Source organism: Nipponia nippon, unplaced genomic scaffold (genome assembly GCF_047370975.1).
Source record: "Nipponia nippon isolate SJK-2023a ecotype South Korea unplaced genomic scaffold, ASM4737097v1 scaffold_6, whole genome shotgun sequence".
NCBI classification, from domain to species: Eukaryota; Metazoa; Chordata; class Aves; order Pelecaniformes; family Threskiornithidae; genus Nipponia; species Nipponia nippon.
Window position 1 is genome coordinate 243,220 of NW_028262380.1, and position 23,933 is coordinate 267,152.

The 23,933-nt window shown below is 65.7% G+C and overlaps 2 protein-coding genes across 2 annotated transcripts in view; one reads left to right on the forward strand and one right to left on the reverse strand.

Moving 5' to 3' along the window:
- The window catches only part of LOC104014139 (dedicator of cytokinesis protein 2), an 82,331-nt gene that overhangs the window by 17,562 nt on the left and 40,836 nt on the right, over window positions 1-23,933 (reverse strand). The gene's annotated exons all lie outside the window — the stretch shown is intronic.
- On the forward strand, window positions 130-22,514 carry LOC104013550 (uncharacterized). Its single transcript, XM_087738098.1, has 4 exons — window positions 130-170; window positions 10,484-12,387; window positions 16,833-16,907; window positions 21,748-22,514. The coding sequence occupies exons 2-4, from the start codon at window positions 10,862-10,864 to the stop codon at window positions 21,944-21,946; spliced, it is 1,800 nt and encodes a 599-aa protein (XP_087594224.1). The 5' UTR covers window positions 130-170; window positions 10,484-10,861; the 3' UTR covers window positions 21,947-22,514.

Sequence of the window (23,933 nt, forward strand, 5' to 3'; positions counted from 1 at the left end):
CGTCCCGCCGGCACCGCCCGCCCGCCGCTCCGGCGCCGACACCGGCTCCGCCCCGCCCCCGCCGGCTCCGCCCCCGCCGGCTCCGCCCCGGTACCGGCGAGCCCGCGCGGCCCCGCCCCGCCGTGCCCCGCGCCCGCCGCTGCCCGACCCGTGCCGCCGCCGCGCACCAGGTACCGGACGGGCTGGGGAGCGGGGCCGCGACCGGCGGGGCGGAGCGGGGCGGCCGGGCCGGGCTCTGCGGGCATCGGCCCTGCGGCGCCCGCTCGCTGCGCCGGGAGCGCCGTGGCGGCACCGGCACCGGCACCGGCACCGGGCCGGGACCGGGACCGGGACCGGGATCCCGGGCGGCGCGGCAGCCCCGCGGCCGGGGGCGCCGGAGCAGGGCGGGGACGCGGGGCGGGGGCCCCGGGGCCGGGAACCGCGGAGCGGTACGGGGAGCGCCGAAACCGGGACTCCGCGGCGGGGCGGGGACCCCGGGGACGCCGGGGCGGTGCGGGCACCCGCGGCCGGCAGCCGGGCGCGGCGGTGCGCGGGATGCGCGGTGGCCGGCGGGGCCGGGGCACGGAGCCGCGCTGGGGGGGCGGGGGGAGCCGCCGCGCCCCTTCCCCCCCGCCGCCGGTGCGCGGTGCCCGGCCCCGAGCGGCCTCGGCCGCCCCGGCGCCCCGTGCTGCCGGGGGTCGCAGCGCTCCCCGGGCCCTCCCCTCCCCTCCCCTCCTCTGCCCCGCCGCCGAGCAGGGGCTGCCCGGGGAAGCGCGGGAGGCACGGGGCCGGTGGCACCCCGCACCGAGCACCCTACACCGGGCTCCCGACGCTGGGCACCCCGCACCGAGGTAGCCAGCAGCACCCCGCGCTGAGGTGGCAGGTGGCACCGAGCACCCTGCACCGAGGTGGCCGGTGGCACCCTGCAGCGAGCAAGCCGCTGGCTGCCATGGCAGGGGTCTCTGGGGGACACAGCCATGCCGGAGGCGGTAGCGTGGCGCGCAGCCGAGGGAGGTAAATCTGTGCTGAGAGCTGCTGCGTTAGAGGAGCCGAAGACCCCCGAGGGTCGGGCCCCCCTGTGCTGCAGCCCCGTGCCCGCTCCTCCTGCCCTGCTGTGCCGCCCCGGCCCGCGGCACCTCCGCTTGCCGAGCGGCTCCGTGCGGGAGATGCAGGGAGGGAGCTGCGCTCCGGGAGCAGCCTGCCTCGCTCAGCCCGGCTGGCTGGCGCTCTGCTCCATCTCGTTAGGAGACGCGTCCGTCAGCCGGGGCTGTGTTTGGTTGACACACGCACACACATGATCCCAGGGATGTCACTTTCTGTACCGCACGCCGCGCTGACGCCGGCCGAGGGTACGGCTGCTCGCGCTGGAGGGATTCAGCCCACGTTGCTCCCAGCAGCTCCCAGCGCCGTGCTCTGCATTCAAGGCCTTTGTGTTTGCTGGTGGGGCTTCGGCAGCCGCTGAGGCAGGAACGCAGCCGGGTGCAGCCTTAGCTGCTCTCCGTGAAATGGGAAAGCGCAGCTTTCAGGGCTGCTCCAGTCCCTCTCCTCCCCGCGGGAGCACACATAAAACCCAGTTAGAGCCACGGCTCCTCGCAGAGGTGCGGGGGCAGCCTGCAGAAGAGGTCTCCACGGAACCCTTTTGATGTTCGGAGCACGAGGTGGACACGTATGAGTAGTCACCAAGACCTGGGCTTTGCCAGCGTGTGCCCACGCGGGGACGGCGGGCGTCAGCCGGGCTGCCTGCCTGCGCGCCAAGGCGCAGAGTGCTCCTTGCCAGCTTGCAGCTCTCGGTGGTCTCCACACTTGTCACCTCCTGGGGGCTGGGACAGCCGCGGCAGCTGGGGACGCTGGGGACCGCGGGCCGCGCTCCCTCCCGGCTGGTGCTGCCCGAGGAGAGGGGCCGGAGAGCCGCCGGGGAAGCGTCTCCCAGGCAGAGCCGGACTTAGGCTGGCACCCGCCGTCCTTTCCCAGCGTGTCTCCTCTCTGCGGGAAGTGTTCACTCCTTCCAGCGCGTTCGGAGGAGCAGGGTGGATTTAAATGCAGAAGCTCCTTTAGACTGAGGTTATCTTCTTTATGAATTATAATTATTATAACTATTTAATAGCATGGTAGCATCCAGAGGCCACAAATAATTAGCGGGTCTGTTCCCATCTGTAGTAACAATACTATTTCAGTCCTAAATGGTGCTTTTGGACGGGGTCTCTCTTGCCTGTTTACGAAGGTGGTCCATATCATCCTGGCTGTTTGGTGGGTGGGGAAACCGAGGCACATGGCGAAGAAATACACTTGCTAATTCCTGAATTCCCCTGGTAGGCAGTGCTGTCTAAAGCACATGAAGATAAGGGGGGGGCAGCTGCTAGATGGCATTGGAAATCCACTTAAAGGCAGGAATTTGTATTCTGAAACAACATTCTCCCTATCTGTGCTGGGAGGCTGCAGCCGCAGAGGCCTCCCGCGCCGGCTGCCAGGACGGTGGCCGGGCGAGCGCCGGCGGGACGGGGGCTGCCCCGTGGGGGCGGACGAGGCCGCCGGGGGGGTGCAGCCTGCGCCCGCGGCCGAGCCCCCAGGAGTCTGGACTGGCGCACGCAGCGTCGACCAGGGCGCTGTGGTTGCCCCTCTGAACTGCCGGGCGGCAAAGCCTTTCTAGCTTTTTCCAGAAAGGCGCTTTGTGGACAGCTTGTGGCTTTCTAACAAGATTTCTGGCACGTGAAGGAGCACGCAGAGTCCCAGTCTGTCAGGGCTCCCCAGCTCGGCCGGCTGCTCCGCTCGCTGGGGCAGTTTGACTCCAGATGGGTGCCTGAGTGCCTTTCTCCAAGAGGGGAGGCGTTCGTTCCTCCCCAGGGGAGCGTGGAGCTGCAGGAAGACTTGTGATGAGCCCCGTCTCCCGTGGCCGAAAGTTGGGCCGTGCCCTACTTCCCTTGTGCTGCAATCACGGCAGGAACAGCCCGTGTCGGGGGCGCCAGCAGAGCCCGTGCGCGTCGGTGCTGGGCACCGGCCGAGCTCTCCCGCTCTCTGGGCCAGATCTCTGCGTCAAGTGTTTTCCCACGTCTGCGCAAGGCGTCTCCGGGACTCGGAGGAACGTGGTATTGCCCACGCCATGCTCGCTGGGAAGGAAGCAGCCAAACAAGGGGTTTGCTTCCTCCCACGATGGTCTCTCCTGTAGCCCCTAGGAAAAGCGCTGACCCGCCGTGCCCAGCAGCAGCTGCAGACTGTGCGAGGGACGCTCGCCCGCTCTTCCACAGAGGCGGCTGAGGGAAGACTTGGGACGTGAAACAAACTCCTCCTGACCTCATCCCACTCCGTACGGGCTGTCTGCCACCGTCTGCCCTCGTTCCCCTGGGCAAGTCACCCTACCTCTTCATGTATCATTTAAAATGGTGATACTGGTGCTCCTCTGCCTGGCAAAGAGAGGTGGGAAAGGCAGCGGGTAGCAGTGAGAACAGAGACACTACTGTCATGACAGCCGTATTAGCATCCATGGGAGACAGAGGAATAATTTGGCTTCCGCAGGCTTCTGAAGGCTTTGTGCAAAGGCTTTGTACTTCACTGTGTCTCCTGACCACGTAAAGTCTCCATCTGACAGCACCAGCATATCTGCAGTTGAAAGAGAGAGGAGCGATGCAAGCGAGAGTCGATGACCTCTGCGTGCTGGCAGGAGGACGTCGTTGCTTCTTCCCCAGTTGATGGGATCCCTTCTGTGGTGCATTGGCCGCGGCGCGTGCGGCTCGGGCGGCCGGGAGCCCCGGGCAGCCCTGGAGAGGTGCCCGCAGGGAGCCCGGGGGCGCTGGCGCTGCGGGGAGGCGGGTGACGGGGGGTCCCTGCTCCAGCCGGGCGACGAGAGCCTTCTCCTGGGCCCCGTGGCTGGGAGAGTGACTAATTTTCCTGCAGAGCACTTCAGCCAGTGACCTAAATAGAGATGTGTGCAGATCCCTTGGCTCGTGCGAGCTGCTGCTTGCACCAGGCCCCAGCTGACACAGGGGAGGACCCGCGTGTCAGTGCCGGTCCCCGGAGGCCCCGGGCGATGCTCGCTGGGGCTGCTGGGGAGCACAAGGCAGGCAGGGCATTGCCCCGGCTGCAGGGGACTGCGCCTGCCCTCCTTAGCCGGGCCAGCCCGCGTGTTTCTGGTGGAGCCCCAGAGTGTTTGAGCAGAGCCGAAGACCTCGCCTTGGGCGCTCCCGGGAGGGAGGAGGTCAAGTGCTGCGGGTGCGGAGGGAGGCTGTGAGCATCATTGGAGAGATGGGGAGCTGGCCTCGGGGGATGCTGGCAGAGCTGGACTTGCTGAGCACTGTGAAGCGTGGCCGGAGGAAGAACGGGTGTCCTCGCCGTGAACGCACGAGGGCTGAACGCTGAGACGGGAGAAAAGCTGTTCAGGCGGAAGCACTACTTTGGCACGAGCACAGTCAGATATAAACTGGCCGTGATTAAGTGCCTGCAGGAAATTAGAAGGTCTGCGAGCCTCCGAGCAGCCGGGCTCTGGAAGAGCCTCCAAGAGAACGGCGAGGGCAGAGCATGAGCTGGCTTCGTGGTGGAGCTTCCTCAGCGAGGAACCGGATTTTGGGTTTGCTAGCTGCCCAAGGAGATGCTCTCAGTCCTCCATCCTCAGGTACCACAGATGCTCCGATCCGAGTACAAACGCATCGAGTCCTCTCAGAGCCAGAGCGGGATTAAGCTCTGCTGCCGAGTGATGGTTTGTGAACCTGGCTCCTGCCCGGTCCTCCGCTGGGAGCAAGTGCCTCATCCTCGGGTGCCGCCTCTCTCAGCACCAGCAGCACCTCTTTCCTTTCCAGAGATGAGGAAAAGCAAAGGTTTTGTCCCAGGAGAAGCCGTTGTACCCAGCGAGTGAACCGGGGTAATTAGCTGTTCTCTTCTGCAGTTCCAGGAGAATATGACTTCCTCTCTCATAAATCTAATCTCCTGGCTTCCTGCGTCTTGAGGAGAAGATTTATGTGTCTGCTCTGGCTTTCCCTCTGCCACAGACATTACCAGGAGGACGAGGTGGAGGATGGGTGGAGAAAGGGCCAAAGTGGCGGGGGGCGGGCAGGGTCGCTCACAGCTGGGGGGGCAGCTGGACCCTCTGTTGGTGCCTGCAGTCCCGCTGTTCGATGGCCGTAGCTGGGGTCTGCCCAGCAGCCTCATCAGCCCTGGGCTGGTCTCTCCCACAGGACACCGACGTCCGTCGAGCTAGGAGGAAGAGCTGAGCTGGGCCTTGCTGCCCTGGAGGAGGAGGAGGAGGAGGAGGAGGCAGCTGGAGGCTTTCCCTCTGCTCTGCAGTATTTTTGGTGGATGCTGGTAACTTTCTGGACAGGACGGTGTGAAACAGGGCTCTGTTCCTCTGAGGTCAACCCTGCAGCCCATGAGAGACAAGTCTCAAGACACAAACGCGGGAGATTTGGTGCCTCCCTCTCACAAAATTCACCATCAGTCGGTACTGGCCAAAGAGGAGTGACCCAGTCATGGGCCCGTGGGCTCTGCAAGGGGAGATTCACAAGCCCTTTACAGGCTGCAGGTAGGAGCTGACAGTGCACCAGCAAAGCAGGGGCTGGTGATGCAGGACCAGGTTTTGGATCCCACCATCCAAAGTGGAGCGGCCGGTTCGTGGATCCGAAGGGCCCCGGGCTGGGGTGCCCACAGGAGAGCTGGTGGGTGATTCACAGCCCCGGTGCTGCTCACAAATCCCCGTCGTTCTGAGGAGTGCTCGATGTTTGCAGGGAGTGAGGACAACCTGAGGACTGGGTGGGAGTCGGCATCTGAAGTTCAGTGGTGCCCGTGGCCAGGGCGTAGGAAGCAGTCCCTGACGCTTCCTCGGCTCCTGGGCCCGTTCAGCGGAGGAGACGCCGTTCCCAGCTGCGCTGAGCATCCAGCTGAACCGGAGCACCCACCGCTGAAGTACTCGTGTCATCTATTGCGTTATAGTGGCGTCATCTGGTTTTATCCATACATCAGCTGATGTGACCTGCTGTCTCACCTTATTCATGCGCTCCTAATTCCCATATGAACTAGAGGAGAAAAACACTCAGACCTTAAAAAAATTGCCAAGATGGAGGATCCACCACCATGCAAATCCTTTCCAAGTTGCTCTAGTGCCGCCTGGCCTCACTTTTTAAGTCAGTCGCTCCTCTGACTGCGCTGGCCCCTGATTTTCAGCCACTGCGTTTTGCTGCACTGTGCCTGCTCGGTCGGAGAGGAGCCCGAGGCTTCCACAGCAGAGACCCTTCCTGCACAGCGTCCGCTCCGTGCCCCTCTCATGGCTCCCTGTTTGTCTCTTTCCTTCCTTGCCCTCCTCTCAGCCTTGGTATAATACGCACATTTTCTCAGTGCCGAGTTTTTTCCTGTGCGGTCAGCAGCAGCCAGCACCCGCGCAGGGCCCGGCTGCCCCTCCGCAGGACCTGGGCAGAAGCACGGCTAATTGGCGATGATCGCTGGATGATTATGTCTTGAGACATGCTGGGTAGCCAGTTTTTAATCCGTTTAATGTGTGCCACATTGCTTTCGTATTATTCTGCTTTCTTCGTCAAAATGTCAAATGCCTCACAGAAATCCAAGTCTGCTCCATCGAGGCTTTTACCTTCATTGGCCAAACTTGGAACCTCATCAAAACAGACAGCAAATTGGTTTGATGAGCCATGTTCTCCATGGCCCTGTGCTGACTGGCATGGCTGGTACATGCTGCCGTCCTTCAGCTGTTGCTAGTCAAGCTCCCAGCCCGTTCCCACGGCCGGCCTCGGGCTGGCGGTTGCGTGCCCTGGCCAGTGCCAGCCCACCCGCGCCCTCCTGGCTCCCCGCGGCGCTGGGGCTCTGCCGCTGCCCCGTCCCGCGCGCTCGGGCTCTCCCGAGGCCACTCTCCACCGACACCCCAGGGAGGGCCCCGGTGTCCCGCAGGCGCAGAGCCCAGCGGGGCACGCAAGAGCAGAGCACCAGGACTAAGCCCCCCGCCTCCTGCTTCGGCCTCAGGAGCTGGCGCAGCCCCGCTCCCCGGCTGAGCGCTGGCAGGGCAAGCAGGAGCCCGTGGGCCCCGAGCGGGAGCCGAGCGGGAAGCGTGGCTGTGTGCTGGACACACAGTGCATGGGCTGGGGTAGCCGAACGCGTGGGGGGCGTGGGTGAGCGCGTAGCCCCAGGAACGGGGCCTGAGTGCCATTTCCCAGTAAATATGCTTGAGAATAGCAGCTGGAAAACACTGGTGCGGCTGGGTGCTGGGTGCCTCTGCTTCCTGCACCGCCCCTTCCCGGTGGCCCTTTCTGTGCATCCAAAATGTCCCTGGAGCCGCGCTTCCAGACGGATCCATCAGCAGAGCGGTTTCCTCGGATTCAGCTACAGTACGGGGGGGCCCGGCAGACACCGCAGCCGCGGGGTTGCACAGTCCTGCTCCCGTCCTACAGCAGGGCTCGTTGTCAGCACTGGAAGATGCTGGCACGCTGCAAACAGCGCCCGAACGCGGCACTACATCTAAGCGTACCATAAAGCATATGCAGAGACGAGTGGGAGGGTCCTAGCTTTTGGTGTTTGACATCCTCAGAGCTGTTCCCAAATGGAGTTAGTGCATGTATAATTTATAGACTTTTTCTTTGTCCTTGTGGCTTGTCTCTGATCTCTCCAGTGGTGCGGTTCGGGAGGCAGAGGGTGCCTCAGCGGAGGCCCCGCTGACTGACAGCATCACGTTTGCTGCGTAGGCAGTGGAACGGCCTCGTCTCGCTCTGCCGTCGGCTGTGGCTCAGCAAGGTCCGCGCTGTGTACTCATGGGGGCTGCATCCATGCTCAGACGGTGCCAGGAGCGCTCCTGCCCTGTGCTCAGCTGTTGGAGCAGTTCCTGGCACCCTCTGCCCCGTGCCCGTTAGCGCTCTCATTAAGGAAACCTCTGGATGGGGCTGGCCACATGCAGGCTGCCCTCCGGGAGCGCTCATCCCGGCCGCGCTGGTCCCAAGCTGTTCTCAGGAGGCCGGTCCAGCGCGGAGACGTGCCAGCCGGCCCCCCTCTGCTGCTTGGCACGTTGCCTCCCTGGCACAGATGCAGCCAGGGACACTGCAGCGGGACCTGGGCAGGGGGCACTGAGCTCTGGGCACAGGCCGTCGCTGCGGCACGAGCCGGGAGAGGTGACCCCGTGGCCGCAGCAGGGCTTCAGGCAGGGGCTCGCCCCGCGGCCCCTCGCCATCCCGGTGGGCCCTGCCCCGTCCCGCGCGGGTGCTGGCACGGTCACTGCCCGCCGGCAGGCGTGAACGCAGGGCTGCTCCTCCTGGACTCGCACGCAGCCTGCGGCGAGCGTGGGGCGCAGGGGCAGGTGGCGCTGGCTCTGTCCCCGAGCCAGCTCCCTCCTCTGCCCGTTGCTGTCCATACTAACGAGGTGCCCCATCCCTCTGCTGTCCCCATCTCCGTCGCGTCCTGCCTCACAAACATCTCCCGGTGTCTGGGCACGGCTCCAAGCTCGGGAAGGAAAGTGCCGGGCGGCTGGGCGGCGCATGGAGCAGCATCCTGACTAATGCTGTGCGGGGGGCGCAGAGGCGCTGGGGCGGGGGGCCAGGAGGGCTGTGGGAGCCCCCTGCTCTGCTGGGTTGGTGGCTTGCTGCTGGCCTGGGGAAGCACTGGGCACCGGCGCGCTCAGCACTCGGGAAGTTTGCTCATTACCAGCACAGGGTGACTTCAGGCTGCTGTGCTGAGTCAGCCGCTTTGTTACAGCAGGAGCAAGGCAAGACGGCAAGGGGGGCCGGGGGGGCTGGCAGGTGCCGTGTGTCTGTCTGCAGTGAGGGCAGGAGGGCTGCGGAGCCAGCAAGGCTCCAGTCTCGGTGTGCTGAAGAGGGTGCGGGGGCACCGGGGGAGCAGTGGGCTGTGGCCTGGGGCAGGGGCTACCGGCGCCAGCTGCGGTGCTGCGGGATGCGGGACATAGCGTGGTGTGAGGATGTGATTCCGTGCCATGGGGGAGCCCACATCGCTCTGCTCCTTGCCCACGCCACAGGTACCTCTGGCTGTTTGCAGACCTTGAATGCTGGGAGACTGAGCCGCCAGGCGAAGCAGCGCCACTGCCCACCAGGGCTGGCGTCTCTGTCTCTCTCACCCTGTCCCTGACGCTGCTTCCCGAAATGAGCCATTAACCTCCTCTGCTCCCGGGGGCATCCTGGGCAGGGCTGCCGGTGCGCAGCCCGTGTCCTATGCCCCAGCAGTGTGACGGGCCGGGGCAGCAGCTGGTGACCTGGGCGGGCAGAGGCAGAGCAAGGCGGGCGTGGGGGCTTGGTGCTGGTGTGTGGGTAAGGCCAGGACAGGGCTGCGGAGGGAGGTTTGCCCTGCCTGCGCCGGGAAGAGAAGCCCTGCATAGCTGTGCACTAACGATGGCAGGGATGGGGACATGGCTGGGTGTGATCGCCCCTGTGCGAGAGCCCCCTGGTCCTGCCCCTCTGCCGCCTGGGAAGCGCTGCTGGTGTCAGGGACGCATCCCCAGGCACGAGCTGTGGCCTCGATCCTGCAGTCAGGTCCCGGCGGTGGCCTGTGAGCGGGAGCTGTGCCGCGTGCCCGCGCACGAGGCGGGGCGGGCAGAGAGCTGCGGTCGGCGCAGGCGGGCAGGCTGCCTGCGGCTGCATGATGGCAGAAAGTACGATGCCCCGGGGAGACCTTGCTCTCCAGAGGCAGCCCCACCGCAGCCTCCCCAAGCCACAGCTCTGTGGCAGAGCCGGGGGTGAGAGCTGGAGAGAGACCAGCAACCGCCCTTCTCCACGGTGAGGGGCAGGGAGTGATCCCCTGGTCTCACCGAAGTCGCTCTCTTAGCTGCGATGCCTGTTCTCTCTCTCAGCTGGTTCTCATGCGCCCAAAGCATCTCAGTGTCCCCGAGCCACGGTCTCGGCCCCTGCCCACGGAGCAGGTCCCCCACGCCTGCAGCCCAGCCAGCCCTGCCGCACCTCTGGTGGGTGCTGTGTGCAGGATGGGGCCCTGTGCTCAGTGCCCCACACAGGACGGGTTCCCTGTGCCCAGTGCAGCCCTACCCCGCATACGACAGGTCCCGTGCCCACTCCAGCCGTGCCCCACACAGGTTGGGCACCCCACACCTTGTCCAGCCCCATGCAGAGCCGGTGCCCCGCACACAGCAGATGCCCCGCGTTCACCCGTCCCACGCAGGAGCCCGCCGTGCCCAGCCCAGCTCTGCCCCATGCCCACGGGCAGCAGCCCCCTGTGCCTGCCCCGTGCCTGCCCTCCTGCTGCCAGCACCCTGCGAACACGAGGCACCAGCCCCAGTGAGGCAGAGCTATTTTTAACAGCTGCTTCTGCTTGATTTGAGCTGTGAACTTGTAACGTGTTTATGCTAAAGGGGTTTCTTTTTTTCCCTCTCTCTTTGTGCTGAAGAGGCAGCGCTGGAGATCAAAGCTTGTCTCTTTGCGTTTTGTGATGGCGGGGCTGGGAGGGAGCGCGCAGAGGCGGGCAGAGGCCAGCGGCTCCACAGGGCAGCACGGCACGCAGGGGACGCTCCCGTCCTCGGGGGGCTGCAGCAGCGGGGCCAGGGCTCACCCACCTCTCTCTGTCCCCACAGGTCCGAGAGCCCAGGAGCCATGGGCAGGGACAGCCAGCACCCGTCACGCCGGGCAGCCCGCCACGGGCAGCACTGAGCCAGGGCGGACGGCAGTGGGACCATGGGCTGCCGGCACCGTCAGGGAGGCACGGCGGCAGGCAGGGCTGTCGGGGCGGCGTGCCAGGGGCTGTAGGGCCAGGCGGCAGGCAGCATGCCCAGCGGCCCCTCGCCCACCTCCCTCGCAGCATCCCCTCTCTGCGGTGGCACGGGATGAGGCCGCCCGCTGCCCCGGGCAGCTCCGGGGACGGGTGCAGCCCAGGGCTCCGGCTGCCGGTGCTCGGCCCCCCACACCCCGCCACAGCGCTCCGCTGCAGGGCAGCGGCCACAGGGCCCTGAGCCATGGTTAGCCGTGAGCCCCTTCCCGGCCCGGCCCCCGCCGGCGAGGGCGGCCAGGAGAAAGCCATGACGGTGCGCTCGGTGCTGCTCAACCGCGACTCACCCGACATCGAGAGCCGCCTCAAGCGCCGGCGCAACCGCACACAGCAGGTCCGCTTCAAGGACCTGGTGGAGGGCAGCGCAGAGCAGGCGGCCAGCCCCACCCCGGGGCCCATGGCCACCCCCGGCCCCAACACCCCACGTGCCTCACCGCCCCCCAGGGACACCCCTGAGCCGGCGGCTCTCTGTGCCTCGCGGCGGAGCTGGCCCCAGGCCCAGCCAGGCTCGCTGACGCTGCCCATGCCCAGGAAGGCGTGCATGAGCACCGCCATCCAGACCTCCCCCAGCCTCCAGAAGCCCTTTCCAGCCTCGCAGCCCCACAGCAAGAGCGTCTGCGACGTGGCCAGGGACGCGGTGCTGCCTGCTGCCACAGGGAGCACCTGGTGCCCAGGGGGGGCCGTGCCCACTGGCGCCAGCCGGGCTGTGCCCCCGCGGGTGCCCGGCAGCCTGCTCATGCACGACCGTGCCGCAGCCCTCGCCCAGCAGGCCGCAGTGTGCCGCGTGCCACCACCACCGCCCAGGGATCCCTGTCCCCCTTATCCGGGCACGGCCGGGTGCCCCGCTGCCCGCTGCACCTCCCCGGTGCAGAGCTGCAGCCCTGAGCCCTGCCCACCACCCCCTGCCTGCGCCCGGCTCCGTGGGAAGCCCAGGAGTGGCCGTGGGGCCCCCCCGCGCCCAGCCTCCGTGCCCTGCGGTCAGTCCTGGCCACCCACCGAGCCACTGGGGCTTGGCCGGAGCGACTCAGAGCGGAGCCTGCCCTGCGGGCGCCCACCACCCCAGCCCTCACCGCACCGCCAGCAGACCGCCCCCGCCGCAGACACCCACGGCCTCCGCCAGCCAGCTCAGGGCAACCCCCCATGGGACCCCCCGCCACCCCAGCACCAGCTCTGCGGCACGCCCTGGGGGGGGCCCTGCTGCACCTCGCCAGCCCCCGTGCCGGGCTGGCATGGCTCTGCCACAGCCGCGCCGGAGAAGACACCAGCTGCACTCGGCCATCCGGACCCCCACGGCATCTGCAGCCAGCGACGCACCGCTGAGCCTGGGCATGGCCAGGCAGGACTGGAGGGGCCCGGGGAGCCGCTGCCCCTGGCCCCGCAGGGCCCCGGTGCGGGGACGCAGCCAGCCAGGCGGGCACCAGAGGTCCCCCAGCATGGGCAGCCCTGCCTCACCGCCGAGCAGTCGGAGACACTGCGCCACATCCAGGACCTTCTGCAGCTGGTGGTGGTGGCCAAGGGGCCAGTGGGACCACCAGCGGGGGACGAGGACGCCCGGACATCTCAGGGAGAGGGCCCCCGGGGGCCTGGGGAGCAGGGGGACCTGCAGTCCCAGCTGCAGTCCCTGGAAGGGGTGCTGGAGACCAGCCAACAGACCATCAGGGTGCTGCTGGATGTCATCCAGGACCTGGAGAAGAAGGAGGCCCAGCGGGACGGGTGAGCAGGCAGGGATGGAGGTGGGGGCGGGGGGGGCCGATGTCCCTGGTGGGGCTGTGGATGGAGGATAGGGGGGGCCCTGCCAGAGATTTGGGTGCTGCTGCCTCCCGAACGCGTTTCCCTCTGAGAAAATCAGAGTTGCTGTCCACGCACACGCGACACCGTGTCTTGGTGCGATGTCTCGCCCGCCCCAACTTGTTCTGCGTGTGCCCGCGGTGCCCTCCCCATGCCCAGGGAAGGGGTGCAGGGGGGTGCAGGCCAGGGGTCGAGGGGAGCTGGGTCCCCTGCGCGGCTCTGGTGCAGCTGACGTGCCCATCGGTCACTGCGAGTAGAGACCTGGGATGTCACATCCCGACTGCAGGCTCAGCTCAGCCATGGCCGATGCCCCAGGGACAACGTCCCTGCCATTCCCCAGGGACAGCCTCCCTGCCATGCCCTGGGGACAGCCGCCATTCCCCAGGGACAGCCTCCCTATTTCTCACGCCTGCTTTCAGCCCCATCCTTCGAGTTACCCAAGGCACAAATTCAGTGGCCGGAGCCTCAATGACTGACATGTCTGCGCCCCAGGGAGGTGCCCGTGCACCCCCGTCCTGCCCTGCCCTGCCCAGGACCTGCTCCATGGGTGGTGGGGCAGGGCATCTCCTGGGCCAGTTTTCCTTGGCCTCCCAGCTAGATTTGCCGAACAGAACAAGGTGGTAGAGGTTAGTCTGTGACGGCCCAGAGCTGAGACCCTCCAAACTCATCTCACACAAGGGCCACCAACCTCCCCAGAGACGTGAGAAGCTGCTCGCCCCGTGCCGGTCCTGGCACACTCCTGTAAAACCCTCTGGGATGTATTCCCCACACCTTGAGACAGCAAGCTCCATCCAGGGCAGTGGAACGATCCGGTCATTACAGCTAACGAAGCCCGTGTTGGCCATAACTGAAGCGCAGGCAAAGCTGCCCTCGTGCCACCTCCCAGAGCAGCGCTGGTGGGAAGGGGTCGCCGGAGGGCTCTGGTCCAACGCCCACCAAAGGTGGGTGCAGCCCGGACAGGCTGCTCGGGACTTTGCCCAGCTGCGGTTTAGAGTCTGGGGGGATGGAGATCCCCCACCTCTCGAGCCCCTGTCCCCGTGTTTGACCACCCTCGGGGTGAAAATGTGCTCCCAACCTCTAGTGCTCGCGCAGCTTGTGCCCTCGGCTCCTCGCGGGGTAAGAAGTGGTGAAGAGAAAGCCAGGAACACCAAGCTCAGTGTGCCGTGGCGGTATTGGTGTGTCTAACTTGGCATGCGGTTTTGGGGAGGCAGCGTGGCACATGGGAGACCTGGACCTGCCAGATGGGCAGCTCCTGGTAGTCCTGGCCCTGGTGTCTTCGCACGTGTTTAATTGTTTTATCTAAAACAAATGACTGCTAAGTACCTCCTTCCAATTAGGGGCAATAGAGGCGGTGTGGATCCCACAGAGGCGTTAGCAAGAGCGTGCAAGCCCACGGGGGTGTTTAGGCAGGGTGTGCAGCACCATGCCCCCTCCCTGGCGCAGGATGCCCGGCTGCGGGTGCAGCCCGTGTGTGCCCGTCCCGGCCGGGAGCTGCCAGCAGCCCTGGGGCACCGGCTCCTGCGGGCCCTTCCCTGTGCCCTGAGCACCCGTTCCCCCGGCCGCACAGAAGCTGCCTGCCCCGGTTGGCTTTGTGTGTGCCTGGCTGCTCCAGCACGGGTGACCGCACCGGAGCGGGGGAGAGCATGCTCCGGGGCTTGGCCCTGCTTGCCCCAAAAGAGGAGCAGCACCAGCAGCTCAGCACATCCCGGCTCCTGGAGGAGCCCAGCACCCCGCCTGTGCTCTCCAGAGCAAAGCGCTGAAAAAGTGCCTCTTGTGACCGAGCACAGCAGTGCTGCTCCTGCCTCCGTGGACGGGGACCTGAGAGTGGTGCCGGGAGCTGGGCCGGGGCTGGGGTTCGCTCCTCCCATGATTGCTGCTGCGGGGCATCAGCGTGCAGCCCCCGGCACAGCCCTCCATGCCCCTCGCCGTGCAGCCCCCGGCACAGCCCGCTTGCCCATCACCGTACAGCCCCGGCACGGCCCGCTCTGCCCTTCGCTGGGCAGTGCCCGGCACGGCCCGCTTGCCCCTTGCCTGTCAGGGTTGCACCAGGGTCTGCTGCCCCAGGGGCCGTGCAGCCGCTCAGAGGAGAAAGGCCAGGGAGCGACCCCCCGCCTGCGGTGTTGCCCTCTGGGGTGCGCACAGACCCATGGCCGTGGCCGTGCCGAGCCTCGTCCCTGCGGGGTGCGGCGAGGGCGCGTGCAGAGCAGTGCCTGGTGAGAGGGCAGGTTTGCTCCCGCGGTCAGAATTGAGTTTGTCTGCTTGGGAAACTGATTTAGCTTCACTGCGGGCAGCTTAATTAAGATCTCGGCTCTGTATACTGTTGCAGTCAAATGAGCAAACAAGATGCCCGGAGACATAAGGAATGGGAGAGGAAATCACATAAAAAATTATCCTAGTGTCCTGATGCTGAGGAACGGCGTGGCCTCATTTGCCATGGCTCAGCGTCCTGCGGGCGCCCGGTGGCTCTGAGGCACCCGCCATACACCAGAGCGGTGCCACCAGCCCTGATGCCGCTGACGGTGTAACGTGTCCTCGCAGGGTCCCGGCGTCGACCGCCAGCAACATCCCACACCAAACACCTGTCTCGGGATTAGAGCTCACCCTGGTAGAGAGGCGCAGTTTATACAACATGAGATACCACCCCCCCCCCCAAACACACACATGTACCTTATATATATATATATATATATAAAAAAAGGTATCATGATCTAATTTATGTGCTAAGAGTATAATCCCAATTGTAATATATAATTTGGTGCATTAAAAGACCTAGTTTTCGAGGGCTGAGAACAATCATGGTCAAGGTCGAGTAATAGGAGGAAGGTTGAAACAGGAAAACGTGACTGCTATGTGGGACGCGGGGGTGTTTTCTCAGCTGTCCCCCAAAAGCCGCAGCCTGCACTGCCTACGAGGGGCGGCGGCGATGTGGAGACGGAGTCCGCAAGAGTGACCAGAGTGACCAAAAGCATTTCATAGGGCCCTTTTCTTACAGCTCTGAGAGCAACCGGCGTTGGGGCACCAGCGGGGAGCCCCCGCCGGCAGTGCTGGGGTGCTGGGGGTCCGCGGACAGCTCCCCGGCACAGCCCCGGCACAGCCCCGGCACCCTGGGGGCTCGGGAGGGCTGCAAAGCCAAAGGCACGCAAGCGCCGTTCAAAGGAGCTGCAGGCTGCTAAGCAAGGAGAGGCGTCGGTGGGCCGTTTCCCCAGGGAGGCGGTGGCTCTCCTGCCGGCAGCCGAAGCCAGGGCCCGCAGTGGCACATGGAGGCTGCTGAGCTCAGGGGAGCATCGGGCTGGCTCTGTGGCCGGGCGAGAGGTTTGCTGCCGGTCCCTGGCGCCCCGCGGCTGCCTGGCCTCTGGGGTGCCAGGACACTGTGGCTGGTGGACCCCCCCGCGCTCCCAGGGCGGCAGGAGCTGGGACGTGCCACCGGCAGGCAGCAGGGATGCCGGGACACTTAGTCTGCACGGGGGGACCAGAGCGCAGACCTGGTCCCGGGGAGCGGGCAGCCGGGGAGCTCTGGGCAGGAGGGCGGCAGGGCACAGGCGGCTGGCGTTCGCCCAGCGGGGCAGCGCGGCGTGTGCTCCCTGGGCAGCGTGCAGATGGCCTGGGGATGCATTGGGGCTGGCGTTTAGCACCGGCAGCAGAAACATTCGGAGTGCAGGTACCTTCTATAGAGATCGGGGAGGAGGACTGCTTTGGGGTTGAGCTGAGCTTTGGGGCTCATCAGCTTAATTTGTGTCCCATGCTCCTTCCCTGGAGGAGGATGCTTCTCTGGTGCAAAAGCACCAAAAAGAGATTAATCCTGAGTTTGGTGTAGGCTGGGGATTAGTCTGGAGCATCTCCCTCTGCCCATCTGTCAGGGCACTGCTGTGTGCCGCGAGTGCCCCCACGCAGACCTCGCGCTGCCCACGGTCTCGCTTCCTCAGGGCACCATGTGTGGGGGGATGCACGGTGGCCTGGGGAGGCCACGGGCATGAGGTACAGCTCTGGGATGGAGATGAAAGGAGGTGTGAAGGATTCGGGGCTTCTGCTGTGCCTGTCTGGTTTGCAACCATCTGAGAAATCTGCGGAGCTGAGAGGCACTGCACTTGGCCTGGCATCAAACAGCATCTGTCGGGAGGAGAGGAGCAGGGATCCAGGGAGGAGAGGAGCTGGATCACAGGGAGAACAGGAGCTGGATATAAGGGAAGAGAGGAGCTGGCTCCCAGGGAAGAGAGGAGCTGGGACCCAGCTCCTCTCCTCCCTGGGTCCCAGCTCCCAGCTGCTGGAGTATGAACTCGAGATGCTGATGAGGGGCCTGGGGGCAGCTGGGGAGGCACAGGCATAGACCGAGGCCGGGTCTCCAGGCTCACAGCACTTCTGCTCTGTCGCAGGCGGCACTCATACCGGACAGGGCAAGACATCGCCAACTGTGGGACCTGCCGGGACTGTGCCTGCATCATCTACAGGTAAGAGCCAGCACTGGCACCCCACACGTTCCCGGCGGGGGCCCTGCTCTCCTCCACCTCTCAGACTCCTAATTTGGCTAAGAGGCAGAGGCGGAGGGGAGTTGCGAGTCTTCATTCCTGGGGACCGTGCTGGGCAATGGAGGGGACCTGCCCGCCTGTGCTCCATCTCCTGTCCCCGTGGCAGGGTGGATGCTCAGGGCACCCCGAGCTGCAAGGGGCTGCAGGGTCTCAGCAGTCCCTCCTCTCCTGTCCCTCCTAGTGCTCTGTTTGTCGCAAAAATGCCTCCAGCACCTTAGGACAGACACAAGCTCAGCTGTACAGGACCACAGGACCAGCTAAGACCCCCTGCGACAGGTCTCTGGCAGAGGCCATTGCAGGAAGCTCAAGGGAAAAGGTGCCGGGGCACACAGGGAGCGGCTGTCCCCGTGCTGTGTGTACAGCGCCGTGTCCTTGAACCTCATCCTGCTTATCCTTGTCCCAAGGGGCCCATCCCATCTGCAGCCCTGCAGAGGGCTGTACGCAGAGGGCCGTCAGCCCTGCTGTCCCCGCAGCCACTCCTGCTCCCAGGGCACCACAGACGGACCGCTCGTGGGTGTCGGGGGGCACCACGTACAGAAGGGCCATTGCCAAGGCCCCTGCGCCTGCTGAGAGGCTCCCATGGGACTGGAGAGAAGATGGCAGTGCCTGTCATGCCAAAAGAGAGTTCGGTGCAAAATGCAGCCCCACCTCACGGCCTGGGGCCCAGCGGGCAACCGTGCACCCCCAGGGATACAGAGGTGTGCTCATCGGCCAGCACAAGGTAACCTGCGGGCCTGGGCAGAGCTGCAGCAGAGCCAGGGATGTGGCAGAGCTGGGGACGCATTCCCGTGCCTCAGCCAGACCTGGAGGACTGCCGTTCCCCGGGCTGCCGTTCCCCGGGCTCTGCTGCAGCCGAGGCCAAGCAGAGGGGCCAGCCCCGGCCTCAGCCCAGGCAGCTGGCTGCTGCACCAGGGCAGGCGGGATGGGGACAGCAGGGACAGAGATGCCATTTCAGCCAGAGCCTGAGCCTGGGCTGTGCTGAGGGCAGGATGGCACAGCTGCCCATCCCTGGACTATTTCTGTCTTTGCTGGGTGACCCTTTCCTCTGCAAGGAGTCCTCAGACGGGGCTCACGGGCTGCTCCCCACCAGTGCCACACTCCGGCCACGAGCTCGCAGCCTCCCCTCTCTCCTCGCAGCTCTCTTTGTGGCCCTAAAAGCAGCATCTCCTCTGGCAGGGTGCACCATGCCGGGGCATGGTCACACATCTGCCCTGCCAGCTCCGTGCCAGGCGGGACGCTGAAGCTGCGCCTGGACACGGCTGGCAGCCAGCGTGCCGGGACCTCAGCGGCAGGTTTGGAGGGGCACGGGTGCTAGCACGGCACGGGTGCTCACTGTCCTCGGAGCAGGGCTTGGCTCACCGGGCCAGCCAAGAGCTGTTCTGGCACACCGCTGCCAGCTCTTCCCCAGCATGCTGCCAGCGCTCCTGGCACGGGTGCAGGCACCTCAGTGCTCTGCAGCCAGCTCCTACCACGTGTCGAAAGGCCAGAGCAGGGTCCTGGTGTTACTTGGCCTGAATCTGGTCCCTTTATCTCTGCAGAGAGCAGCTCCCGCTCCCAGGAGTAGATGGGGTGATTTTCATGAAGGACAGCTGACTGGCTGCGGCTGGAAGGAGAGCTGCTCCAGTTCAGTGGCAGAGCATTTATCTTCTGTAGAAGCACCATATCGGGGAAAGCCTCATTAGTGGCTGGTGGGTGGGCTTGCTCGCTTGCTCTGAGTCCAGGCTGCCTCGCGTCGTCCCTGTACCAGCTCTGCAGAGACACTGCAGACAGGCTGCCGGTCACGCAGCGGGTTTCTACCCCTCGCCAGGGGACCGTGGGGCCTCAGCTCTGCTTCCCCGGCATTGGCACTGGGCTGGGACATGGAAGCGCTTTTGTCCACTGCCCTCTCTTCTCAGAGCCCATTTGGTCTCAGGAAAGGCATCTCACGCCCTGCCGGTGCAGGCAGTGACGTGGCTGGGGCCCTCTCCCCGTCAGCCCTGTGGGAATCGGGGAGCTGCAGTTTCACCCGAGCCTTCTGCCCATCCAGGCATCCGTGGGTGCCCGTCTGCCCCTCTGGCCGTGCAGCCGGCCATCTCCCTCTGTGCATGTGCAGGTGGCTGGCCAGGCATGTTCTCGTTTTGCTATTAATTAGGCTTACTTTGCTAGTGCTCAGAAGCGCAGGGTGCAGCGTGCAGAGCTGGTACTGAGCAGCGGTCCGCGATGTGCACACGGGGCGGTTTAGCTGCTGCCCCGCTGTGCTTTTGTGAGCGCCTGTGCGTGGGATGGACGCGCTCTTCTCCGGGCGCCTCCGGGCTGGGGGTGCCCCGGCACCGGCCCCCGCTGCGCACCAGCATCCTCACACTCCCTGCGCCGGCTGCCCTGCGCGCCCGTGCCGCCGCGGCAGTGCTGCGTCTGTCTCTCTTGTTCTCTGCTTATTTACACCACAGACTCGCCCGCTGTAGCTCGTGGGGGACTTCAGTGCTAACTGGGTCTGACGAGCCTGTCTCCACGCGGCACTGCAGTGGGGAGAGATGTCACATCTGGGGGAGGTGGCTCCCTGTAATTGCCAGGCTCCGCTGGGGACTCCCTCTGGGCTCCGCTGCCGTCCGCATGATAAGAGGCTCCGGTGGGAGATGGGGAGCAGGGGCAGCACTGAGTGCAGAGTGCACGGGGTGCCAGGAGCCGGGGCAGCGCTCCCGGCACTGGCCCTTGGGGATCGCCCGCAGGGGGGAGCAGACCTGCCCGCCTGCATCCCGTCCCAAGGCCGTGCACGAACGTGCCAGCTGTGCACCCCTATAGCGGCCCTGCTAAGGGGCTGTCTGTCACAGCTCACCCTTTTTGCTAGAAATAGCTGGGGACAATCAGTGTCCTCGCAGGGCGAGGTGACGGGAGGTGACGGGAGGTGTTAGCATGCCGCGTGGGGTCGCGGGGTGCTTCCCGTGTGTGGGGCAGCCACGCCGTGTGCACGGTCCCGGGCACACGCCGCAGCACCTCGCTGATCTGATGGGACATGGCTGGTGTGAGGAGATCAGAGCACTTTCGGTGTGAGGAAGCATCACGGCACGTGGCCGCCAGCAGCCAGCCTGCGCGCTGCGGGGTGCTGCAGGGACACCGGAGGGCTCCGGCGCTTGCAGGAAAGCTGAGGGCTGTGGTGGGGGGCACAGGCCCCTTTACCTACCCAGACCCAGGGCACCTTAATTCCTTGCCTCTCCAGTGGTGTGACAGGCAGCAGCACAGCGCCTTGCCTCTTGTGCCACCTCCTAATGCTGCAGCTGCCCTCAGCCCATCAGGCCCAGGCGCAGCGCTGGTGGCAGCAGCCGCAGGGTGAGACAGCCTGGCCCCAGGGACGGGCAGCCCCTCTCTGGGGGCTCAGTGCCAACCGGGGTCCCACGGACCCTGGGCTCGCCCCCCTGCATCAGTGCCGGTTCCCAGCTAGGGCGGTTGGCCGGCTCCTCGCTCCAGGCAGGTTGCAGGCAAAGTCTTGGCGTGGGTTAGGCTGAGCCGGGAGGGACCCTGCAGCCCCGGGGGACGGAGCAGCACCACCAGAAGCTGTACCCTGCTCGGGGGAGCATATCGCGGTCCTGCGGTGAGGGGATGGCAGGAAGGGAAGCACGCTGCTGTGGCCGGCGACTGCAGGGTGCCCGGCGTGTGCGGAGCCTTCCTCCACCCTCCCCTCCGTGCAGGGAGCGCGGCTGCCTTGCCAAGGACGGCCAGCCCTTGCAGCAGTGCCAGCAGTCCCTGCGGGGCACTAACGGGCATTGCCGCTGATGGCCTGATCAGGGCCGAAGAGCCGCTCTTCTCCCAAGTGGAGGACTCTGCCTCTGCTGCAGCAAACCCCAATTGCCTGGTGCCTGAGTGCCACCTCGGTGCCACCAGCACAGTGTGCCGGGAACAAGTCCCTGGCACTTAGGGAGGCCCCTTGCAGCAGATCAGCTGCCCAGGAGGGACTTGGCATGTTTGTCCGTGCTTAGGGCAGGTGTTTAGGGCAAAGATCTGGCGAGCGGGTGAAACAGCAGAAAAAGCACAGTCAGGCCCAAGAGAAAAGCAGAAGCAGTGCCAGGCTTTGAGGCTCGATAAGAAAGAAGGTGCAGAGGGGGCAGCTGAGGGTGACCCATCCCAAAACACCCCCTGCCACCACGTCAGGGGCTGTTTGTCAGTCTGTCCCTCCGGAAGGAGAGGTCCCTGGATGCTCCAGCACAGCAGGTTTAGCCGTGCGGTGCCACGTGCCCAGCTGCAGACCGCACTGCCGCAGGCGGGATGGCTCTTTGGGACAGATCCGGCCCCCACCCCCCCACTTACAGCCTCTGAGGGGAGGGCGGTGGGCAGGAGCTGTCTGAAGGGCATGCCAGCAGGACCTTCCCTCGCAGGGGCACACGGTGACCCTGGGAAGGCTGCCCACCGGGAAATGCTGGGAGCCCTGGAGAAAGCTGCCAGGGAGATGCTCAAACAGCCACTCTGCACCGCAGGCTCCTGCGTGAGGTCCCTGCCCTTCCCGCGGGCTCAGGCATCCCCTCCGGCCACAGGACGACAGCCGCCAAAGCCAGGCTGGTCCCCCGCCACGCGTGCTGTCCCTGTGCAGCAGCCTCAAGAGCACAGCAGGGCTGAGGTCCCCGGGGACGTGCCCTGGGGACGTGCCAGGGACTGAGCTCCCCGGGGACGTGCGGGGGTCTTGTGGCAGGGCGCAGGGGTGGAGGCGGGTGCCGGGGCGTGGAGCCGTGGCGGGCGGGGGGCCGCGGCAGGCGATGCCCTCTAACGCCGTCCCCTTCGCCCTGCTCGCCCGCAGCGTGGAGCATGATTTCCGGCAGCAGGAGGGCCGCTTCCAGCGGGTGCTGAGCCATATCGAGGGCGACACGACGCCGAGCTCCCCCTCAGCGGCGGTGGGGGCCGTCCTGCCGCCCAGGCAAGAGCCGTCGCCGGTGACGAAGCTGCCTGTGAAGCTGGATGCAAAGAAATCCAGGCGCAAATGCTTCTGGTTCCTGTGAGCCAGCCGTGCCTGGCGGTCCAGGAGCGCGGGGGCACCATCCCAGCACTGACCCCCTGCCCACGTCTCCTTCCTCCTCTCCCTCCCTCTGACGGTAGGGTTTGGGTAGCACCAGCTTTTATATTTTTAACCGTTCAGTTTAATCTACTGAAGCCCCTGTGTAAATAAGGCGAGGGGAACAATGGCTGTATTTAATGAGAATTCAATAAATTCTACGGAGACGCTATTTTTGTTACATCCTCTCCCACCTGTGCACTTCTGTTCTGGATGAGGATGAGGAGGGGCTGGTGGCTGTTCCACTGCACGGGCTGCGGTGCTTTCCCAGCCCCAGGCATCCCCAGCCCCTTGGTGAGAGCAGCCTCAGGCCCCCTCCGCCTTGGGGCTCCCCAGGGGCCGCCTGCAGCCCCGGTGCTCCCAGCCTGCCCCAGCTGAAACCAGTGCCTGTCCCTGCACCCCACAGCATGGCTGCCCGCCCGTGCCCCAGGCTGCTGCCTGCAGGTTAACCAGGAGTGCCCAGGGTTTCTCCTGCACCCCCAGTCAGAGACGGTGGAAAATGGTCTCTGTGGGACCCTGGCCAGGAGAGAGGAGAGCTGTCCCCGAGACCTCCCAGGTGGGAGGGCGGGCTGTGTGGGGGTCCCAGGGGACATGGGACGTGTTCTTCCAGCAAGCTCCCCTGTGCGAGGCCAGGGGGCTGGGGGCCGAGCCCCGCACAGCCTGCCTGTACCCGGGCTGCCACAGGAGCAGGGGCTGCGTGGGGCTGCGGGGGCTAGGAATTCCCTCTCCCCCTTCGCGGCCGGCTGGCGGGGCCTCCCTGGCTGCAGGATGCGCTGGCTAATTACAGGGAGAAAGGAATTAGCAGCTCAAATATTCCAGCCTCTGCAAGGCTGCCCACGAGAGGAGAAATTCAGCGTCAGTTTAATGAGGGTCCCAAATCAAAGCGGCTGGCGGCAGCAGTGGGAGGCGAGAGTACGCTGAGTGCGGCGCAGTAAGTACTCCCCATGCTCCCCCCAGCCCGCTGGGACGCGCCGTGCCCTGGCCACCCTCCGCTGCCGTGGAGCCGCGGGTGAGCCATCCCCAGAGCCCGGGACCGGGCAATGCTGCCCATACGCAGCACCGGGGCTCTCACCTCAGCGTCTGCGGGAGTCACGGCTCTCCCAGCGGGGCCACCAGCCTCAGAGAGCAGGATGTCTCCCAGCCTCCTCCGGGAGGTGCCGGGCACCCCAGGACACAGCAAGCGGTTGTTGTAACCAGAGGTCTGGTGAGGGCGGGCAGAGGGCGGGAGGGTCTGGCCACGGCCTCTCCAGCTGGCACCCGCACCACGGTACCCCACAGCAGGAGGCTCACACGTGCGGGAGCTGACACGGCGTTAAGCCCCATCCCTTGTGCCAGGGACCCGCCTGGCGCTCGCGGGGCTGCAGCCCGGCAGTGCTGAGGGGGGCTGGCGGTGCCGAGGGGCCCCCGCGGTGCCGAGGGGCTGCAGCTGCTCGGCTGTGGGAGATGCTGCAGCGCCCAGCGCCAGCCCCACTCACCAGCAGCCGCCCGAGCCTCAGCCGCAGCCTCTCCTGCGGCAGCTTGTCCCTTCCCTGCCACGCACTCGTGAGCCCCGTGGGACGGGGCCAAGCTGTGAAGGCAGGGGCAGGGGAGGTCGGAGGCCTCTCCGTGCCCTAGTTCCCGGGACAGTGAATCTGGGGCGCTTCTCCCTTCTTGCCCAGCAGCAACAGGAGGGACAGAGGCCGCCCCTGGCATGGGCACATGTCCCTGGTGCCCCCGAGCCTTCCTGGCAGCCACAGCTGCTGGAGCAGCCTGGGCTGAGGGGGCCTCGGACACCAGGGCGGAAGCAGGGGCTGCAGCAGCGGCATGGAAGTCATGAACAACACTCGGAAAGCTGCCAGATGGTGTTTCTGGAGCCCGGCAGGGCCGGCGTGTGGGAAAGGGAGCAAGTGGTGGGAGTGAGGCACAGCCAAAGGATCGCTCCCCTTCTCCCACAC

Excerpts from the sequence above, each read along its gene's own strand:
- LOC104013550 (XM_087738098.1), top strand. The coding sequence starts at position 10,862 with ATGGTTAGCCGTGAGCCCCTTCCCGGCCCGGCCCCCGCCGGCGAGGGC. Across the intron at positions 12,388-16,832 it reads AAGGAGGCCCAGCGGGACGG|GCGGCACTCATACCGGACAG; the intron begins GTGAGCAGGCAG and ends GCTCTGTCGCAG. Across the intron at positions 16,908-21,747 it reads TGTGCCTGCATCATCTACAG|CGTGGAGCATGATTTCCGGC; the intron begins GTAAGAGCCAGC and ends GCTCGCCCGCAG.